The sequence below is a fragment of the Polyodon spathula genome, chromosome 18 (genome assembly GCF_017654505.1).
Source record: "Polyodon spathula isolate WHYD16114869_AA chromosome 18, ASM1765450v1, whole genome shotgun sequence".
NCBI classification, from domain to species: Eukaryota; Metazoa; Chordata; class Actinopteri; order Acipenseriformes; family Polyodontidae; genus Polyodon; species Polyodon spathula.
The window spans coordinates 7,994,329-8,013,921 of record NC_054551.1 but is presented as its reverse complement, the minus strand read 5'-3'; the positions used below and the strand labels follow the sequence as shown (position 1 = coordinate 8,013,921).

The window sequence follows — 19,593 nt, the reverse complement described above, 5'->3', positions numbered from 1 at the left end:
CACAGATAGATGTAAAACAAAACAAAAAAAAGCTGAACTCTTCTGTTTTGCTTACAAACAGCTTCATGTCTTTTCTAGACGAGAAACCAAATATGTGTCAGATAATGTCAGTACCCTTATACTGACAGTGTTAACCTTGTACTACAGTAACGTGTCAGGTTGGGATGTTGGCAGTATCGGAGTGGTTTGTGAAATACAAAAAAGATAATCTTATAAGTACTAAAGTATGTGTAATGATCTTAGTTTAGTACAGACTTTCTCCTGTTCACGAGCAACAGCGGTTGAAACAGTTAAAAAACAATAGGGTATTCAAATAAATAGATTAACATGCGCGCTCACACACACGCTTTTTCAGCTGTTTTAAAAGTAGGTTCAGCTACTGCAGAACTGCCTTTACAGCAACATCACTTGATGCAATCGTACAGCCTTGGTCCTGCCAGTATTTATATACATGATGGGTACAAAGTCAGTATAGGGTTTTTTACCAGCAACACCGCATTTACTGCAGAGCTTTTTGTACAAAATGTTGTGGCTTCTCAAGCCAATTCAAAGTTTGGCAGGCAATCTGTCTCTCTTGCATTTGTCTTATCTGTTTAAAATGGATATCACACAAAATAAATAATTTCTATAAAACCTCAGCCATGAACTCTGAACTCTGACAAGCTTGACAGTTTATAAAAGTGAAAATGAGGTGCGCAAACATGGCCATAGTCTCCCATATCTGTTAGGACATATCCAGTGTGTATCCCATCTAGAGTCGGGGAATACTTACGCTAAAATTTAAGAGCCTGTATTATGATCTATACCAAAACCACATCCTTACTTAAGGAAGTTAATTAATTAGTTATTTAGTTTGTTTTGTTGTCAGCAAGGACAGTCCTTCATAGGGCCCTGATTGCAGTTGAACTCATGTGAATCAGACTAGTCAGAGGGAGAGGGAGAGGGAGAGGGAGAGGGAGAGGGAGAGGGAAAGGGCTGGGTCAGACTATTCCTGTAGCTTAGTGGAAGCGGCTTGCCAATCTGCATGTGAATGGCTTTTGCCATTACACACACACACACACACACACACACACAGACGAGAGAGAGAGAGAGAGAGACTGAGCAGAATCCATCAACTAGCAATCTGTTCCTCCAGACAGAAAACTGTTAGAAGGATCAAGTAATCAGGAAACATAAAAATAAAAAAACAGCAGTTTGAACCTCCGTACTGGTAGAGAACACACTAGAAACCGCATTGGATTACCTCTGTATTCGACAAGAGGGTGGACAGTTTGTGAATGAGAGAAGGTAGGCTGTGCTTTATGGTCTGTTTCGTATGAAAGGTTTCTGTGTGTATGTGTGTTTAACAATAGGGTAAAGCAGAAAGGCCCATTTTGAATGTAGCTGGTTTTGAGAATTTTATTTGTATTTTTATGGGGGTTGAATAGCTGTTAAGGGGGTATTTCGGAAACAGTTTTGATGTACTGTATTTTGTACCTTGGGAATTCTATACCTTTTGTATGGATGTTAATGCTGCAAGCGCTCTTGATTTTTGGACACTTTTTTTTTTTTTTTTTCAGTTTTTGAAAATCCAATTTGCAGGTGTTTTTAATGTTTTAGACATAGATGTCTAGAGGACAAGAACCAAGCAATAATGATAAAATTGAACAGTTTTTACATATGTAAAAAAAAAAAAAAGGAAATTCCAAATAAGATTTAAGAATTCTAAAATTCTACTGTTCTTATCCATACATTCAGATGGCCTATGGCCACTCGTGTTTAGAAAATTACTCTACCCCCCCCCCCAAAAAAAGTGATACAATGGATGAAATTAAGACTTTGCTAATCAAATATCAATAACGGTATGCTTTTTTTTTTAATCCATGCCCCATATCATATTTACAAGCAGCAAGCACATATTTACTTTGTCTTAATACTTGCACAATTGCTGTTTAATTAGAAACTGACACCACCACAGGGCTTCTGTTTTGTTACTTTTATTATTATTTTTTTAATATCAGTACTGTTGATATGCAGCTGGTGATGGTTATTTTGAATATAAAAACAAATAAAGAAAATGAATAATCAGCTGTATTGGCCATCCTGTGATTTTTAGTTTGCCATGTAGTCCTTGTATTATGATTTATTTATTTTTGTTTAAATGTAGTCTATTATCCTCCTTTTTTTTTTTAATAGTGTCGTATCAACAGATCCCACACTCCCCCTTCATACATTCCCTTCCCCTTTAATTATATAAAAAAAAAAAAACACATGAAGTAGAAGAGAAGTAGATTTGTGCTGTAATGTGGGTCACATTGACTCGCTCACCACGTGATCAAAACTGACATTTCTGTGACCACAGTGGCTATGAACCCGAGCTGCTATTTTAAAAACACACCCGCTACAGATACACACGTGCCACTTATTTCATTGTGGTTAATGGTCAGGTCAGGTCTTCCTGAGATTCTCACTGTAAGCCGGGTAAACAGGAAGTGTTGGTCAAAGCAGCCACTTGAATAGTTAACAGTGCTTGCCTTGTACTTGTACAATGAATGAGATGTACAGGGCATACGTAAAGATAGTGTGTGTGTGTGTGTGTGTGCTTAGAGCAAATAATTGTGGTGAAAATATACTGTACTGTGGGCCACATGTTTAAAGGGCTCCACTATTGAGTCCTTTGGGCCTTGATAAACCTGGACCGATATATGTGAAAATGCTCCACTGTTTATTTTGCTTGATGCTTTTGTTTTAAAACATCTCATTCTTTCCAGCTGTCCTTGCCAGAATGACTAACTGACAAACATGGTGATGTAAACAAAATTACAAAACAGAAATAATAATAATAATAATAAACTTACTACACTTACAGTATCTCATTGGTTACCTGACAAAATTCTATGTAATGCTTTTTTGGGGGGTGGGGGTATTGGACCTATGGTCTCAGTGTCTAGTGAACCCCACAGCACTCGGTTTTGTACTTGTTTCCTCATTAGAAAAGCTAATTCCACCCACCTGTGCGATTTGGAAACGAGATACTCGGTGCATGGTTCTATTCTGGCAAAATTGTATAAAGGTTCAATCTACAGGTGGCATCAATACAAAGTATTCTTACTCTGGAGCAGACAGCCTTTCTTACTCATAAAATGTGTCTCTACAGGGCTTATGTGGTCTGTTTATGTTTAGCCCACCTCTGTCTTATGCACGCAAATGACAGTCTCAACAACCTGTCCTAATTTGATTTTCCTATGCAGGACAGTGGGCGAAATGGACTTAACAGGCTAAATATGTATTGAATTTATTCATTACCATATCCCTTCTGTAGTAAATGTGTGTTTCATGCCTGAATACAATGTCATGCAGTATGCATTGAAATTGAGGTTAAATATAATATTTTTTTGTATTCAGTGGAGAGTGTTAGAACTACATTTCCAAAAGTAGTGTGAAGCTGGTATTTTGATTTAGAAGTTTTTGATATGACTGAACCCATCGAAACACAGCAAACAAAACCACTGATAATACCCAAGCAATAGCATAGTACAACTGTACATTGAATAACAATAGAGTCAAACTATGATGAAGGTTCTATGATAAAGTAGATAAGTAAAGGGTAGATTATGAAAGAATTTGAATTTAAAGTTCCACTGACTCCTTAGCAGTTAAGAGATGTTGTACAAAGTCTTTTTTTTTTACTTCATTGTAAGCATGTATTGATGGTATTGTGTTGTCTGTTTTCCAGTAACAGGATTTGTACCCCTGAGCTAAAGTAAGTAAGTGCATCTGTAGAGTAAATCAAGGATGCAGTGCTGCTGCTCTGGAACCAGTTCATTAATTTTCCTTCTCTCTTCCTTAGCCTTCCTCTCGCCCACCATTCTTTGCTCTCAACACCTTATACATTCTACATTTGCTTTTTTGTGGTGCAGTAAAATTTAATTTCTTATATCCGTTGCTTAGCCTTTCTGACCCCATTTCTCAGTGCTGCAATTAGGGTTGAATCCCTTCGTGCTTTTAGAATGGACATAAAAAATAAATAAATAAATAAAAATATGTAGCAGACAGATTAGCTATTCCCCAAAGCAGTTTTGAGTAGCTGCAAATCTATCTCATCGTACCGTCAGAGGGTCTGTCTCTCAAACTGTACTAGAAAAGCCCTTTCTCTTCTTGTCTCTTCTTTTTGAGTCTTTCTATTCCCCCTCCCCCTCCCCTGCTGTCCGCTCCAGCTCAGCTCTTCCCTGCTGCTCTGCTGGGGCCAGTTTTTACAGAAAAGGCCAGAACTAAGAAAAGCTATCCATCTTATTAGGAGGCAGTCTGGCCTCCAGACAAAGGCAAGCTTTTAATCTCTGAGGGGAAAAATGGACTTCAGTTCTTTTTATGAATCTCAATCCTTTTATAGCAGTTGGTGATGGTGGTAGTAGTAGTAATAAGAGTTAATGTGAGATGGTAAGTTCTTAGCATTGTGTTTGTTAATTCATAAAGACTTCTGTTTATGTGATTCATTTATATTGGTTTTTCTCAAGAGAAATCTAGAATATTTATTTAAATGGGTTTTTCTGGTGTGTTTTCTATTTTTGGCTTACCATCTGCAGGCACATCCCATATTTAAGTTAAACTACAGTAAAAATTAAAATACAAAAAAGTTATGATCTTTACAATATGTACAGAAGTATTAAATTAACCCAATGCACGAGCTCCACATTTAAAAAAAACACTGTGCCCAAAGTGCATGGTCTGCAAGAGTATGTCTGATGATTGTAGTTATGCTGTAGCCTACTTGCACTTGATGCAATCTGTAAAAAAAAATAAAATAAATAAAATTAAAATAAATAAATGCATAAATAAATAAAATACACTTCTGAACAGTCAAACTACAATGATGTCTGTAACAAACTTAAATTAAACGGGTTGGATTTAAAATGCCACTCTTCAACTATAAAATCTTTGACATTTTCACTATTTATTACTGTTAAAACCTAAACTTTGACACCTCCATCCTATCGCACTTGAATCCATCTGTGATTTTTCTAGCCTACAGTACTAAAACCCATGACACAGCAGAAAGTACTTTAGTTAACATCAGTGTTTTGTTTTTTTTGGTTTTGTTTTGTTTTTTGTACAGTACCTTAGCATTGTTTCCCTTGTTGCTAAAATATAGCCAGTCGTTTCTACCAACCAAAGGGTTCCATTTTGTATTGACATTAAAAATCTTTTACAATTTAATTTTACCATGGTTAACCATGGGGGGTTGTGGCAAAGTGCCCGCCCCTGTGTGTATTTTGTGTTATATGTTGTGTGTTAATGTTGGTGTATAGTCATTGGCACACAGGATACAAACGGGTCTGTGTAACATGAGTGTTTAAAATGTATATTTGTATTTAGGCACGAAGATTGCACAGCACTTCACATGCAAGTAAAATGTAATAATATGTGAGCATGGGGAATTGCACTTTATTAATTCACATGCAGTTGTACTGCGACTCCAATTGAATGATTGATTAGCAATCGAGTCTCGGTACAGCTGCATGTTTTCACCCACTCGGGGTTGTGTGTTCGGTGAGTGGAGAATGGGATTGGAGATGGAGGTAAGAAGAAGAAGAAGTAGTAAAATATCTGCTCACTGTGTTTTGTTTAGTGTTAGTGCCGTGTCCTGTGTTTTTGTTTGTCTTACAACCGTTTATTTTCTAACTCTGTTCACTTATTAAATGCTGAGCGAGACCATTCGCTCAGCTCCACTAAACCCCACTTCTCTGTCGTTTATTTCCTGGTTCCTGTTTCTGGTCTGACGTCCCCCACTCCGGCCATCTTTGTGACAGGGGTTTAAAATGATTTGCCAGTACTATACTTTTGATATTGATTTGTAGCCCAAGAGTACCATGCTACTGCTATGATGTATTTGGTATGTCAAAATATGACATTTTTATGCTTTTATGCTACAGTTAGTATGTAAGTTCTGTATTTTCACAGGTATATATGTTTAGATACTTTTAGAAGGGGTTGCAGATTTAGCAGTTCAGAGGAAGAGTGTGTCCTGCAGGCCACATGGCCTCCTTTCGCCCTAGTTACCTAATTCTCTCTCTCTCTCTCAGGACCACATTAAGCCAATGTGATCAAGCTGCTCCTTTTTCACCTTTGCAAATGTCATTCTTGTGTGATGGCAAATTGATAGAACTCACTGAGTTAATGACATTTGCAGTGCATGGGGAATGAAGACCTGCATTGATCGTCAGCACAGTGCAGGGGCAGCCGGGTTTCACTTCCACCACCCCCAAACACATGGTGTTTGTGTACTACCTCCTATAGGAAATGTATAATTTCTCCATATGCAAGACAATATTTGTGTATGGGCCCCTGCACACAATATGTGATTTTAGAACAATTTTCAGTCAGGCATTCTTTCATGCAGCTTTGAAGTAAGCTGGGGTCAAGATAGCGTGATGCAAGGTAGCTAATCGCGGTTAAACGTCATCTTAGGCTAGATGACTGCCAGCCAGGGGAAAACTGTTTCAGATGAGAAAGGATCTCGGACCTAATGTCTACCTATTCAGGATCCCATGGCCTCCAATATGAAATCTGTCCCAGTAGGTTATTTGGTTTGGTATCATCTCCTCTACTCCTCCATATCTTACCCATGACCACCCCACCTTTTTCCAGAAAACTACATATCCATTTTTCTCTTTTGAACCCGTTTTATATTAACCTGTTATATTATTAGGTTTAGTTTACCTTGCCTGGTAACTTCTTCCATATGTTTCTCAATTGAACCCAACCGAAACAAAGGTTGGATTCCTGTGGGTGGTCTGACTGTTTATGGGTTCTCTTTCAGGGAAAAGTGTCAAGAGTTTCCAGGAAAGGAAGGCGCTCCTTGACATTACTTCCATTAGACCAGGGAGGGAGGGACATATGCTGACCCATGTGTGGGGGCCTGACAGATTGCCTCCCCATATGTGTTAGATTAAACCTCTATTTATAAGATTTTGAGGCATGTTGAATCCACAGCATCCCTGCCTTATGCATCTGCTTGATTTATGACTTAATTTCTTAAATTACCCAATTAAAGAAAGGTCTAGTTTCTACACGTATACATGGACATTCATCTGCGGTAGCTTTAAAACCCTTTTAAACTGCTGGTAATTGACACGGTTATTAATCTGTATACAGCTTGGTCACGTAAATGCAGCAACTGGCTTGTGTGAAGAATTTTCACATTTGTATAAAATTGTTGCTTTTGTAGGGTCAGACAAGACCAGGTCAAACAAGGTCATGTGGTTGAAGGGGATGATATACATTTCTGTCAATAAAATTGTATGTGTGTACTGTGCATTAAAACAGTAGATACATGTTAGGCTGTGTATTTAACTAAACCCTATTAATGTGAGATCAGATACCAAAATTTGAATTATTGCTTTAAAACGCTTGTTATTGTACATCCTGTTTTTTCCACCTCTGATATTGGAATTTCCAATGCATTTATGTGAAAGTTTGTATATAGTTATAAAACTTAGCTATTATTGGTGCTATTGTGGATCATCATAATATGAGTAAGGTCTAGTTATTCAGATACTGTGATGGAGCCATTGGCTGGCTTGGAGGGATTGCCATGTCCAGTCTATCCTCTTTTACTCCTAAATAAGTCTTGTGCTGTCCCCGATACAGGTCTTTTGAACTACATTCCACATATAAGCTGAGCTGGATATGAATCTAGTAAAATCCCACACCTCTGACTACAAACACATCAACACAGACACACACAAATGAACATACTCTCTTTCACACTCCCAACTTCCTTGAGAATGCGGTAATCAATGAGGAATGATCATGTTTCCAGAACATTTTAAAATGCCATGCTCGTAATGTCAGATCTGGAACACCTCCAATCGTCCTATACTGTAGTCCGTATTCTACCAAGTGCTCCTAATTTCTTGTCCAGTCCTTGTCGGTACAGTACCCAAAAACCTATACATGCATGCAAAAAGCACATACCCAACAAAGAAACTTGCACATTTTTTAAGCTTCTATTCACACACCTTGTCGCAAAACAAAATCAGTTTTATCATCTTATTTTAAGGTTTCAACAAGAAAGCTTTTCTTCCTGGAACTTGAGAAACTGGGATCGTCACAGCATTCCATCCTTTTTGAGCCGACATTGCTCCCCATTGAGCATAACAGAACGAGCAACAACAAATTATTGTTTCAGACGTTTCTGTATGAAATATTTAAAGCAGAGGCGAGCATTTGTATGAATAGTGGAACTTCTGTTAGTCAGCTATTTTGCAGGGGTCAGGTTAGATGACTCATTGTGTATGCAACAGGGTTTTGTTTTCTATTTAAGGAAAAAATACAGTTAAGCAAAAACACAAACTGGGAATTCGGAACAACCTGGTAATGTGCAAGGTATTATTGTTACCATTAAGTGCCAACAATAACCCAGGGGATTGTATTTCATGTTTTTTTTTTTTTTGCTTTTTTTTTTTGTGGAGGTGCAGCAGTTAGCTCGTAGAATATTAAGCAAACTAGGTCTGAGTTAACTAACACTGTTATAACACAAATGAAAGCATAAGCTGGAATGTTTGTCTACTGGAATGTTATAGTTTTACCATAGTATTTATTATTGAGGATTTGTTATGGATGGCCAAAAGACTGATGGTGGGTATTGGTTCTGATGCAGCTACACTGTCTGACTGGCCACCTTCTCCCTCTTCTTGTTTCTGTAGTGGAAAAGTCCATGGCAGAGCCAAAGTCAAAACCAGATCCTGACCCCAAAACTGAGGTGACTGTGACAGGCCTGGATCTCTTCGGCTATGTGGGCATAGAGTCTGTGCTTGACCAGATGAGACGCAAGGCCGTGAAGACTGGGTTCGAGTTCAACATCATGGTTGTAGGCAAGTAGCAAAAGCATCTTGTGACGAGAATTAATATTTCATCATGCAGATAATGGGGATTAATATTTAATTATTTTGATTCCATTTAAAACCCACTCTTGGATGTTTTTGATTCTTCCTGGCAAGTATCTGTGTCTCAAGCTGTTAATCTGGACAACCCAAATGAAAGGGTGTGTTTCAGCCGTTGTGTCGGTTCATGTTTACGGGGGGTATGGATGGAAAGGCGTGGGTTTAGGTAGAGGAGGAGACAGCTGAACCAGGAAATTTTGAATGGAGCTAGGCAAGGGGTGGTTGAAGAGACTCCATGTTAGGTACATTTTGATCTTTAGCATTAAGCATTACATATAGAAACAAGCCATTCAAAATGTGATTGCCATACCACACTTTCAGCAGCATTAAAATCGTATCATTCATCATTTGGTGAGGTGTAACAGTGTTTTAATACAATAGGTAGTTCATCAATAACTTAAAAAAAAAAAAAAAGTCGACAGTTTTGTTTCTTTAAGTAAGTGGTATTCTCAGCTCAAAGATATGATAATTAAACCCTATTTCTTTATTCAATACAGTGTTATAGCTATACTGTGTATTACGGAGCGGCTCTTGATAGACTTCAAACAGCTGTTAAAGGGTATAGAAGGACCGTTTTTATTGTGTTACATGTTCCCATGTGTTGCTACAACTGTTTACTTAAGGTGTGTGTATTGTTTTAATTATTATTATTATTATTATTATTATTATTATTATTATTATTATTTTTTTTTTTTTTTTTTTTTTTTTTAGATTTTGACCACTTTTTTTAACTTTTAAATTACATTCCCTGGCTCAAAGTGTCTTCACATGTACCTGCATGGACCTCTCAGAACTACATTTCCCATCATCCTCCTGCTCGGTGGTAAATCCATCTCTGTTACATATGTGAGCAGGAGGGTGATGGGAAATGTAGTTCCGAGAGGTCCATGTGGGTACATATGAAGCCATCTTGAGGCAGGGAATGCAATTTTAAAAAGTGTTTCAAAAAGTGGTCAAAATGTAAAAATAAATAAATAAATAAAATAAATAAATAAATAAAACAATATCTTAAGTAAACAGTTGTAGCAACACATGGGAACATGTAACACAATAAAATAAAAAGGTCCTTATGTACTCTTAAAGTGACCGCTAAACATGCCATACGGTTCATTGCAAAAGGTCAAGGGTTTTGACTAGGTTCCAAATTTCCAAACACAGCTTCCCCAACTAGCTGGAGGTTGCGTCTTTTTTTTTTTTTTTTTTTAACAATACCTTAGGACTATATTCTATACAATGTATTACCTCCCCCGGCCCAGCATGAAGAACGAACTGCTTTGGATGCATGCATGCAAGCATAAAGGGCAACCCACCCCTTATATATATTGCTAAAAATAAATAATTTCAGCATGCTTTTGCAATTGGACAACTCGCTCAAAAAACCCAGTGAAGTGTCACTGGGTCAGGAAATGGAAACTTGACTACATCTCCTTAAACCAACAGCAACAGTAGATCAGAGGTTAGCGTTGGTCTGCAGCTGGAGAATGTGGCAAGTTCTCTGTAGCAGCTAAGAAGTATTAGGCTTAAGTACAGACTTTAACACGTTTTAGCAAAATCGACAAGAGCTGTAGAAGGTGGGCGCACTGGACCACAGTGCAAAACGGTATGAAGTTTAAGCATTGCATTAGTTACAAAGTGACTGGTATTGTTTTTTCAGTAGTTAAAGAATGCATTACCGTTAGAGAGGTGGCAGATTAGAGCAGTTTAGATGGTATAGCTCTGGACAGGGGTGTGAAAAGATATTGTTTTGTAGTAGCTTAACGGTTTTATAAGGTTTGGGCTCAATCTATGTTACCTGCTGGAAAATAAACTCTGAGATGCATTTTAGCACCCTAATCTACCTCAACCCAAGGATATGGGGATCTGTCTGGAATTGGGCAGTGGCCTGGGGAAGCATGTTTGGTTTGTTGTTGTTGTTATTTTTATTTATTTATCTATTAGCAGACGCCTTTATCCTGGGTGACTGTTGTTAGTGTTCCATTACAAAGTATTACTTTATAGATAAGAGCAGTAATAAAATGCAATAAACCCAGTAGTAAGAGCTAAATTGAAATGAGAAAATAAAAACAGTAAATAATTACATATCAGAACAATTATGACTATAAATATTTGGTTATAAGAATAAGTACAATAAATGGATAAGAACGATTTCAAATAGCAATTAGGAAAAGGTTGAAGCGCTAGTCTAGAAGGTTGTTATGCCTCTGTCTGAGCTAAGGAGACAAAATCACTTTTACAGCACAAGGAGGAAATGCTTCAGGACATCTGCCTGTCAGAGCACCCCACCCCCCTCTAAACCAACCAATCCCATTGCTCAAATCGCTCTTCTATTGTGGTCTCACAATCCACCATCTGCTCTCAATGTGGTGTTAATTAAATGGGAGTGGGGCTATTGGCTATGAGTTTTCAGTTATGCCTATTTAACCACGGATTTTCATGAAAAAAGCAAATTGGCTCACCCCCTGTCCAAGACAACAGACCCCCTCAAGACTGAGGAAACTTGAATAGTAAGACACCGGACTGGCAATATTAGGTCAGCTTTTGTTAATGTTCAACTGTGGCGTTCTTTCCAAAATGTGAAAGTGTGTCCCACTAGCCACCCACCAATAACCTGTCATTCCATGGGTGTTTGCCCAGGGGCGCCATTAAGGAGAAGGGGGGAACAATGCACATTAATGCAAACCTGTCAACTCTCCCTTATTTGCCAGATCTCTCCAGTGTTTTGCTCAAAACTCTACTGTAAATCCTTTTATGTCAGAAAACCTTTAATTTCAGCAAAAGGCATGTACTGTATGTGGTTACTGTAATCTCAGTTGTACCTAGCAGGGTTTAGGACCCAGGGGAGCCCTGTGGCAGGCATGCATTTAGCACATGAGTCAAGTTCATACTGTTGACCATCTATGATGGCTGTGCATGCGATAGGCCTTCCCCGCCTGGTTTAAAAATAAAAAAAAAAGATAAAAAATAAATAATAATATAATAATATACAAGCTTGGTGGGAAATGGGAGCAAAAATGATGTTTGTGGTAAGCACAAGAGATCACAAAAAATGACAAAAAGCCAGCGGCGCTCAGAAAACCAGCGCTTCATAACGTCTTTCGTTGCCAAAGGAAAAACAGATCAAGAACGTTAGATATGCAGAGACCTTCACATGTTGTGACAAGTTCATCATATCTGTAGTTCACTTTGCAATGTGTCATGACTCACACATTGCAAAGTTTTCTGCAGGAAAGTCTAAAAAAAAAGTCACACAAATAGTGAAAGAGCGTTTCAATTACAATTTCAGAATCAGTATTGCTTTAGAAATTCAGATTGATTGATAATATGTGTTCATATACACTGCAGTAGTGTGTTCATTGAAAATAGAAGATGGTTTACAATTAAATGTGACTGACAGTTACTGTATTTCCAGTATGTTAACTCTCCTTGTAGACATTCTATTAAGTATTAACTAAAGTGTAAAGCTTTCGCCATGTTTTGTTCAGGTTTTGAAAGAAAAAAATACAGAACTAAAAAGAAAAAAAATAGGTCTTAAACAATCTGATTATTTACATTTTTGCAACCTTAATTGTTTTTTTTTGTTTGTTTGTTTTAGGAAAAATTGTTTCCAAAACTTCCATCTGAGAGCATTATTTGTAAAGCTAATACAAACTGTATTTGTAGCCTAATGAACTTGAGTCTCATCTGACATGTCCTGTCATAGGACCACTTTTTAAACCAGGTAACAAATACTCTCTATAGCAGTGGTTCTCTGAAGTACTGCGACCCTCTTCCATAAAAAAAATGACTTTGCGACCCTACTGTCCTGTGCTACTGCAGAATAGTTAGTACTGATAAGTAAAACATGCATTACAAGGCAATTTCAACAAAACTAGTAACTGCTTATTTTTACAGCCAACATTATACAAACATAGCACATTTGAAAAAAAAAATTACTTCCCGAATGGGAGGGGTGAGCTTGCATGAATGAACACAAATGGGACATAAGAAGTTTACAAAAACAATCATTGCAGGGGTATGTAGATTTGTATTTTATAAAAACAAAATTATTTCTCTACTAAGAATAGTGCGCAATGTATCAAACTGTGTGACTGATATCTGTGTTGGGTCCAAGATTGATACATCAAGGCTGTGGGATCAGAAATATCTTACTACATTATCTTCTGTGTGTTTTGAACTTATAAATAAGCTTAAAAATAAGGCTCCAGTTGGTACTGGATCTGCACCCCACAGGTGCACATTGCTTAGCTTAAATAAAAGTTGCCCGTCTGTCCTGTGTTAGCAATTTTGTTATCGTATGATTTATATATATATACAGTACCAGTCAAAAGTTTGAGTACACTTGCTGGAAACTAGGTTTTTTTCATAATTGACAATGTTTTACATCATATACGTTTCTGTAAGTACTTGAAAATGAAAACATATGTTACAATATACAAAACAAAACATAAGGAGTGTCAAAGCAATGTTCAAGAAAATTGGAAATTGTCTCTAAATCTTGGATTCCTCAAAATAGCCACCCTTTGCCTTAATAACAGCCTCACAAACACGAGGCATTCGGTTAACGAGTTTCAGCAGGAAATCACCCGACATGTCATCTGAAATGGCACCTCTATATTTGCCTCCCATCCATATACCATCAAACCCAACCTCATTACAAGCAGTTTGAACATGTACTGTACTTTTGATTTCATCCCCAGAGCTATTAGCCTACTTATGAGCTTAACTCTGTTACTCATTTTCATAATTTTGGATCTTTATTCCTTATTCAAACACACATGCCTGTTGCTCATAAAAAGATATCCATCATAAGGTTAACCATACATCCATATTCCTCACTTCAAACACCTGTCATTTTCCCTGTCTTTGATTGGGAGCCCGAATCGGTCTTAGCTGCGTGTTTTTTGCATCAAAGTACAGTGCATGTGTGCTCTGCGTTTCCAGTACAAGGAATTAGATGAACATTATGTTCAGTGTCAGGGAACTGCATACAGCCACACTATTAAAGTGTTTAAGCCTGGACCTTTGTACAGTAGTTTAATCCTCGCACATGACCATGTATCTGTCCACATTACTAAAAAAAGTGATGGATTCTTTACAAATGCAATCCATATATTATTTTCATGCCACGAAGTTAAGGAAAGGTAAACAAACAATGCTAGAGTTTTAAATTGCTTGCTGCCATTGTCAAAACAATATTCAAAAACACCCCTTAATCTATACAGCACTAGAGGGGTACAAGAAGACAATCTGTATGGCATACACTCAGGGGGTATGTCTCTCATTTCATAAAGCAAAGAAAAGCATGCAAAACCCATCTCATGCAAAAGGCCACTGTAATAGCTTTTGTCATGTATAACTTCCTGTAAAACAAAACTCAGCAAGCACAGGCTTTTTGACAACGTTGACAGAAGAGTGCTTTGGGTGGAAAAGGTTGTACTGTATGCGAGTCGTGCATTGTGAAGAAAAACTGAATGTATATAAACATTTATAAACATTTATACAAAAGAGGAAAGGATTACTTCTAGTTACCCTGGGATTTTGTATCTATATTAGTCCCTGAAAATAAATATGTTAATCTGTTCAAATAAAGGAATACATATGTGAATAAACATATACCAGAAATCTTATACAGGCTAAGCTATCCCCATATTTTCAAACTGTAACCACACACACACACACAAGAGATTATATGGCAGAATAGAAATCCTTCATATTACTGACCTGTACATCAACATGCTACAAATGCATATGTGCTTATGTTCTTTTCAGTATTTAAAACTATATGTGGTCCATTCTGTCCTTCCTAGGTTATCTAAGTCGACAATAGCATGGCTTAATGTTTGCACCCTGCATTCTTCAATAACATTTATTGGGATAGCTATAATCAAACTGCTGTATTGTTAGCCCATTAGCTTTCATCCAAAAACTGTCCTATTATTGGATGCACTGCAAAGTGTAACTAAACCTCACACACAAAAAAAAAAAATAATGCAACTCTGTGATAATTCATTTCTTGTGCCCCTAAAAAGCATTGACAAAGTATTGCACTCCTGAATATAGCTATAGAAAATCACTGCAATACATTTGAGCAGTTGAATTGTGCACAACTTGCAGAACATGAATAATTGCTCTGTATGTCAAGACCTTCTATTTGGACTCCACAGCACATCAGTTGCTCACGTGCTGAAGTCCCCTTGCTCTGTAAGAGTTTGAAAGGCAAGTTGTCCTAATAAATTGCTGGTTGGTCATTCCTAATTCTATTATTTAAGTGAATTCTGGGCTAGTGTCATTCTAGTAGGACCTCTAGTAGAAAATGCATACTGTCGGCATCTTTGGTATTAAATCAAAGGGAGCTTTGTAAATGCATGCTTTTTTATTGATCTAAGATTTTTTTTTTTCTCCTTTTCTTTTCTGAGACACAGAGCACAGAGAAACACTGAGCTCTTCTGATGCCAAAGGCCGCCCTTCCTAATCGTTGAACACTTTTTTCCAAGTTAGCCCCTTAGGAAGTTCTGTCTGTCTTCTGAAACACGCTTCTTAGAACAAACAAGATAAAAAAAAAAAAAAATTTAAAAATCAATTTCCATGACACATAAATTGACTAAGCATTCATCTTTTAGGAAAGAGATCAGCACCTTCTTAATCACAGGTCATGTAGGCCCCAAAGCTACTCTCTGCCTCTTGCCATATCTGCTGTACGTGTGATCAGCCATTTAAATTGACAGTCAATATGTCCATTCCCTTCAGTTCCCTTACCCTGTCATTCTGTTCCCCGTACAGACTCATGTTTTGTTTTAAACCACTTTCCTCTTTCTTAAACTAATCTCATATGGGTCCCCCTTTCCAGATCACATGTTTGTTTATCTTGAATCCTGGTTTTGCCATAGTTGGCACCAGAGTTGTGGATCAGTCCCTACAGAGATGATATGGTCTTCATTAGAGCTGGCAAATCCCTAGAAGTCCCATTGAGCAAAACTTTCTTAAATGGTGTATCTTTGTCCCATTGCCACCACAATAACAGTAGTAGTAAAAGTTGACAAACCGTTTGTGTTAGAATGTGGCAACTCTTGTTGTGGTTTAACCCTTCTAATAGTCACATTTTCTAAAAGCAGATACTGTCCACGTTTCAGATTTATGTCTAGTTTCTAAGACATGGCTGTTTTTTGATAAAAAAATAAATAAAATATTGTTGCTCCCAAGTTTAACCCTTTACTTCCTTGTGCATGTTGCCCATACATATTTATTGCCTATTTTTTCAGTCAAATATATTGGACACTGAGCAGAAAAGGGTTAATTCTGCTATATCAGTTGCTACACAGCCCTTCCCTGATATAGCTGACCTGTTGGGAGGTCAGAAGGCCCTGTCATGGAGATGAGACCTGTGGTCCATCATGTCAGCAGCTCCCTGACCTCTGGGGGTCAGAGGTTATCAGGGACTGATGAGAATTCTATTGAGACAGCAAGCAGCTCCAAGGAATAAGCCTGTACAAGTTTAATCCTTGCCTAATGTCCGTAAGATGTCCGTAAATGAGATTGAGGCAGTTAATATCGCTTTTTAATACAAAATCAAACTTCAAGTACAACATAATGTGTTAACATAATGTATTGTATTAATATAAAAGTTGGACTAGAATTGCTTCACATTTGTGTTGTGAATTGTTTGAATGTCTTTCCTCCATTAGAAAGTTTAATTAACTTGGACTAATACCAGCTGTACAACTGAATTAGCTGTTCCTTAAAATATCAGCCATTACTGGTACATTTAAAGTCTCAGCCATATTTAGTATTCATTTTAAAACGGGTTAAAGCTTATCATAGTCAAGGTACTGTATGCTGGTTTTTGCACACAAAACACATTGAGGAGAGGAATAGCTTTTAATCCTAGTAAGTTTCTATTATTTTGCTTTCACAAGCCAAAAATACTTTGCCAGTAAGGATTAACTATGAGAAATACATTTAGAAAAACACATCTGTAAAGGGTTGGTAAAAAAAACCAAAAAAAAATAGGAAAGACTGCACACGTTCCTCTGGTAGCATTTACAATAAATATCCCTGATCCACTTATCAGTATAACAAACAGAGTTCCTGACAGATGCATAACATTAATAACGCTGTTAACTTGCAAAGTCAGACATGCTTGTTTGGTCCAATTACAGTAGCAAGGGGGTGGTGCTCTGTCTGTGTGGTATGGGTTTCCTGAGGGACCAAGAAAATTACAGCACGGCGCACAGCAATAAAGCCCCACTGTGGAAGTGCAACAGAACTCTGGGCTGGGATGTGAAGTACATTTTTAAAAACACCTGTTAGTTTGTTCTATGATGTGGCTGCTGGGCTACAGTTCTATATTCTGAAGCGATGTTCTAGCGATGAAGCATTAGAAAAAAATGATTTAATAAGGCTTTTTTTGTGGAACACCTGTTTTCACAAAACTGACCAGAGGGAAACAAGCAATTGAAGCAGTTCAATAACAGTATGCAAAAAAGACTTGCATTCAATAGCTGAATATTGTATTGTTACAGTGTTTAATTACAGCAGTCCATAAGATCCAGTTACATTATTTAACAATGTCAAATGTGTGTTACTACTAAGTGAGAACAACCATTAGGCATATAATTTATCACCAGGTGTATATACTACAGTACATGGCAGTAATATCTACCGAGACACCTAATAACTGTTTACCTCTGGCCTAATTCAATGTGCTGTTGCAAGTTTTTTTTTTTTTCTGATAACATGCATAAACTTGAATTAGTCACATACTGAGTTCTAGTTTATAAAGGGAACTGGACAGACATATTTTGTGATTTCCAGATAGTCTAGCTTGCAAACTAGTCAAAACCAAGTTTCAGTTCAAAAAAACATTTCAGTTGCAAACTGAACTTCCTCTTCCATTTAGCTCAACAGTTGTATTGCTGTGTTCACAGCAAATCGCACTGAATCCAGAAGATATATACACAAATGTGTGATCTTGCTAGTCCCAGAGCTTTAGTGTTAGATATGTACTCAACAGAAGTAATAATTAAAACTAAGTGTGCAAGGTACAGTGTGCTGATTCAGTCATTCTCCACCATGTGGTAAATTTGGATAGATTTTGAAATGAGGTAAAAACACCTTTTTATTCTTTTTATTACAAAACTAGCAAAAAACTATTTGGATGTTGTTTTAACTGCGCCTACAGTACTGCACCCACGTTATCAAGTGCTAGACTGAGTTTAGTGCTGGCAACAGGAAATAAGAGCTAGAGAAAGGCACTGCACTGGGAGGCACAAAGATCAAGAGTGTTTTCAATTGGAGGGAGGGAGGGTCACTGTTCTCTGAGGGAGTGCACTCTAGGTCTATCCATCTTGTTCCGGCTGCCCTGCTTCAGCTGTTGCACTGTGTGTGTGTGTGTGTGTGTGTGCATGTGGTATGTCGTACAGTGAAGCTGCTGTTGCCACTCCTGCTGCTCTTTGTCAGAATGTAGTGCCTTCAAGGTTCCAAAATCATCATGAGATAATATCTCTGCCCTCATTCTCACTACAGTGTGGAAATAATTATAATAACTAAGGATTAGTGTGCTAATGAAGTGGTTCTTCCGCTCTCTGAGATTAGACATGAGCAACACTTCCTGTGTGTTCCCTGCCAAGAGAATATCACAGGGAGGAAAGCCTAGAAGAGTAGTCTGTTTTGTGTTTTTTTTTTCTTTTTTTTCAAACCCTTTTCCTTTAGGAACTTTTGGAATTGCTACAGTAAACAAACCTCCCAGGTTTTGATTACAATAACCTTTTTAGTACTAGAAAAAAAAAAATGGTAATCTGTCCAAAAACTTCACAAACATTAAACTCATGCATTATCAGTACCGTTCTTCCTTTTTATAGAAACAATTTACTCATTTATTTTTGTAAGCTTATCAACCACATTGATTTTTTTTTTTTTTTTTTTTTTTTTTTTTTTAAATGTCCTACAAGTCGAGTTGCTTTCTGTATTGTCTTCTGTTATTCATTCAAAGCTGAGGAGTTTAAACACACACACAACACAACACTACACACACAACAGTATTATAGATATATTATATTGTATTTATATATATTGTTATTAGTAATATTATATATATATAATTATATATAGCTAATATAATATATATATTATACTATATATTATATATATATACGCGGAGGGTAGATGTCCCCTGAATTAAATTTTCCACATGAAAAGCTTCCTCTCTCGGTTCTTTGCTACATGTGCTACATTTCCTAGCCTCAGTACTGTTGTTAGTCATCTTTGGTCTTTTAGTCTTGTAAATGGGGTAGCTATACAATGAGCAGTAAAGAAGCTTTGTAAAAATAAAATAAAAAGAGAAACATTTAGACAAGTCTTTTTGCTAGTGCTTTGTTTTGTACATTTTTTTGTTTTAATACTACAGAATATTTTAAGAATACATGTTCAGAGTTGTGGAGGAACTAGCCTATTCTTTGACATATTGACCCCACTTTGCACACAGTGTAAAAACAACAAATAAAAACTACAATCTTGTTCATGCAAGCGACTTGCAATACTTTATCCTCATATTCATTTCCATTGCTAAACTGTCTGCATTTCGCATCATACACAGATGTGAAACAAAAGTTCAGAATTACAAGCTTCGATTTAAAATACTACTGGTTTTCTTTCATGTTGCCTTTCATGTGGTTTA

The 19,593-nt window shown here is 37.1% G+C and overlaps 1 protein-coding gene across 3 annotated transcripts in view; it reads left to right on the top strand.

The window, feature by feature from the left end:
• Nucleotides 1-19,593, top strand: part of LOC121330770 (neuronal-specific septin-3-like) — a 94,219-nt gene that overhangs the window by 57,241 nt on the left and 17,385 nt on the right. For 2 of the 3 annotated variants that reach the window (XM_041277519.1, XM_041277521.1), the window contains one exon: nucleotides 8,685-8,852. In XM_041277519.1, coding sequence (XP_041133453.1) covers nucleotides 8,685-8,852 — 168 coding nt within the window. Of the gene's footprint in view, nucleotides 1-1,004; nucleotides 1,288-8,684; nucleotides 8,853-19,593 lie in introns of those variants that run through there. The other variant, XM_041277520.1, reaches the window with a different exon arrangement.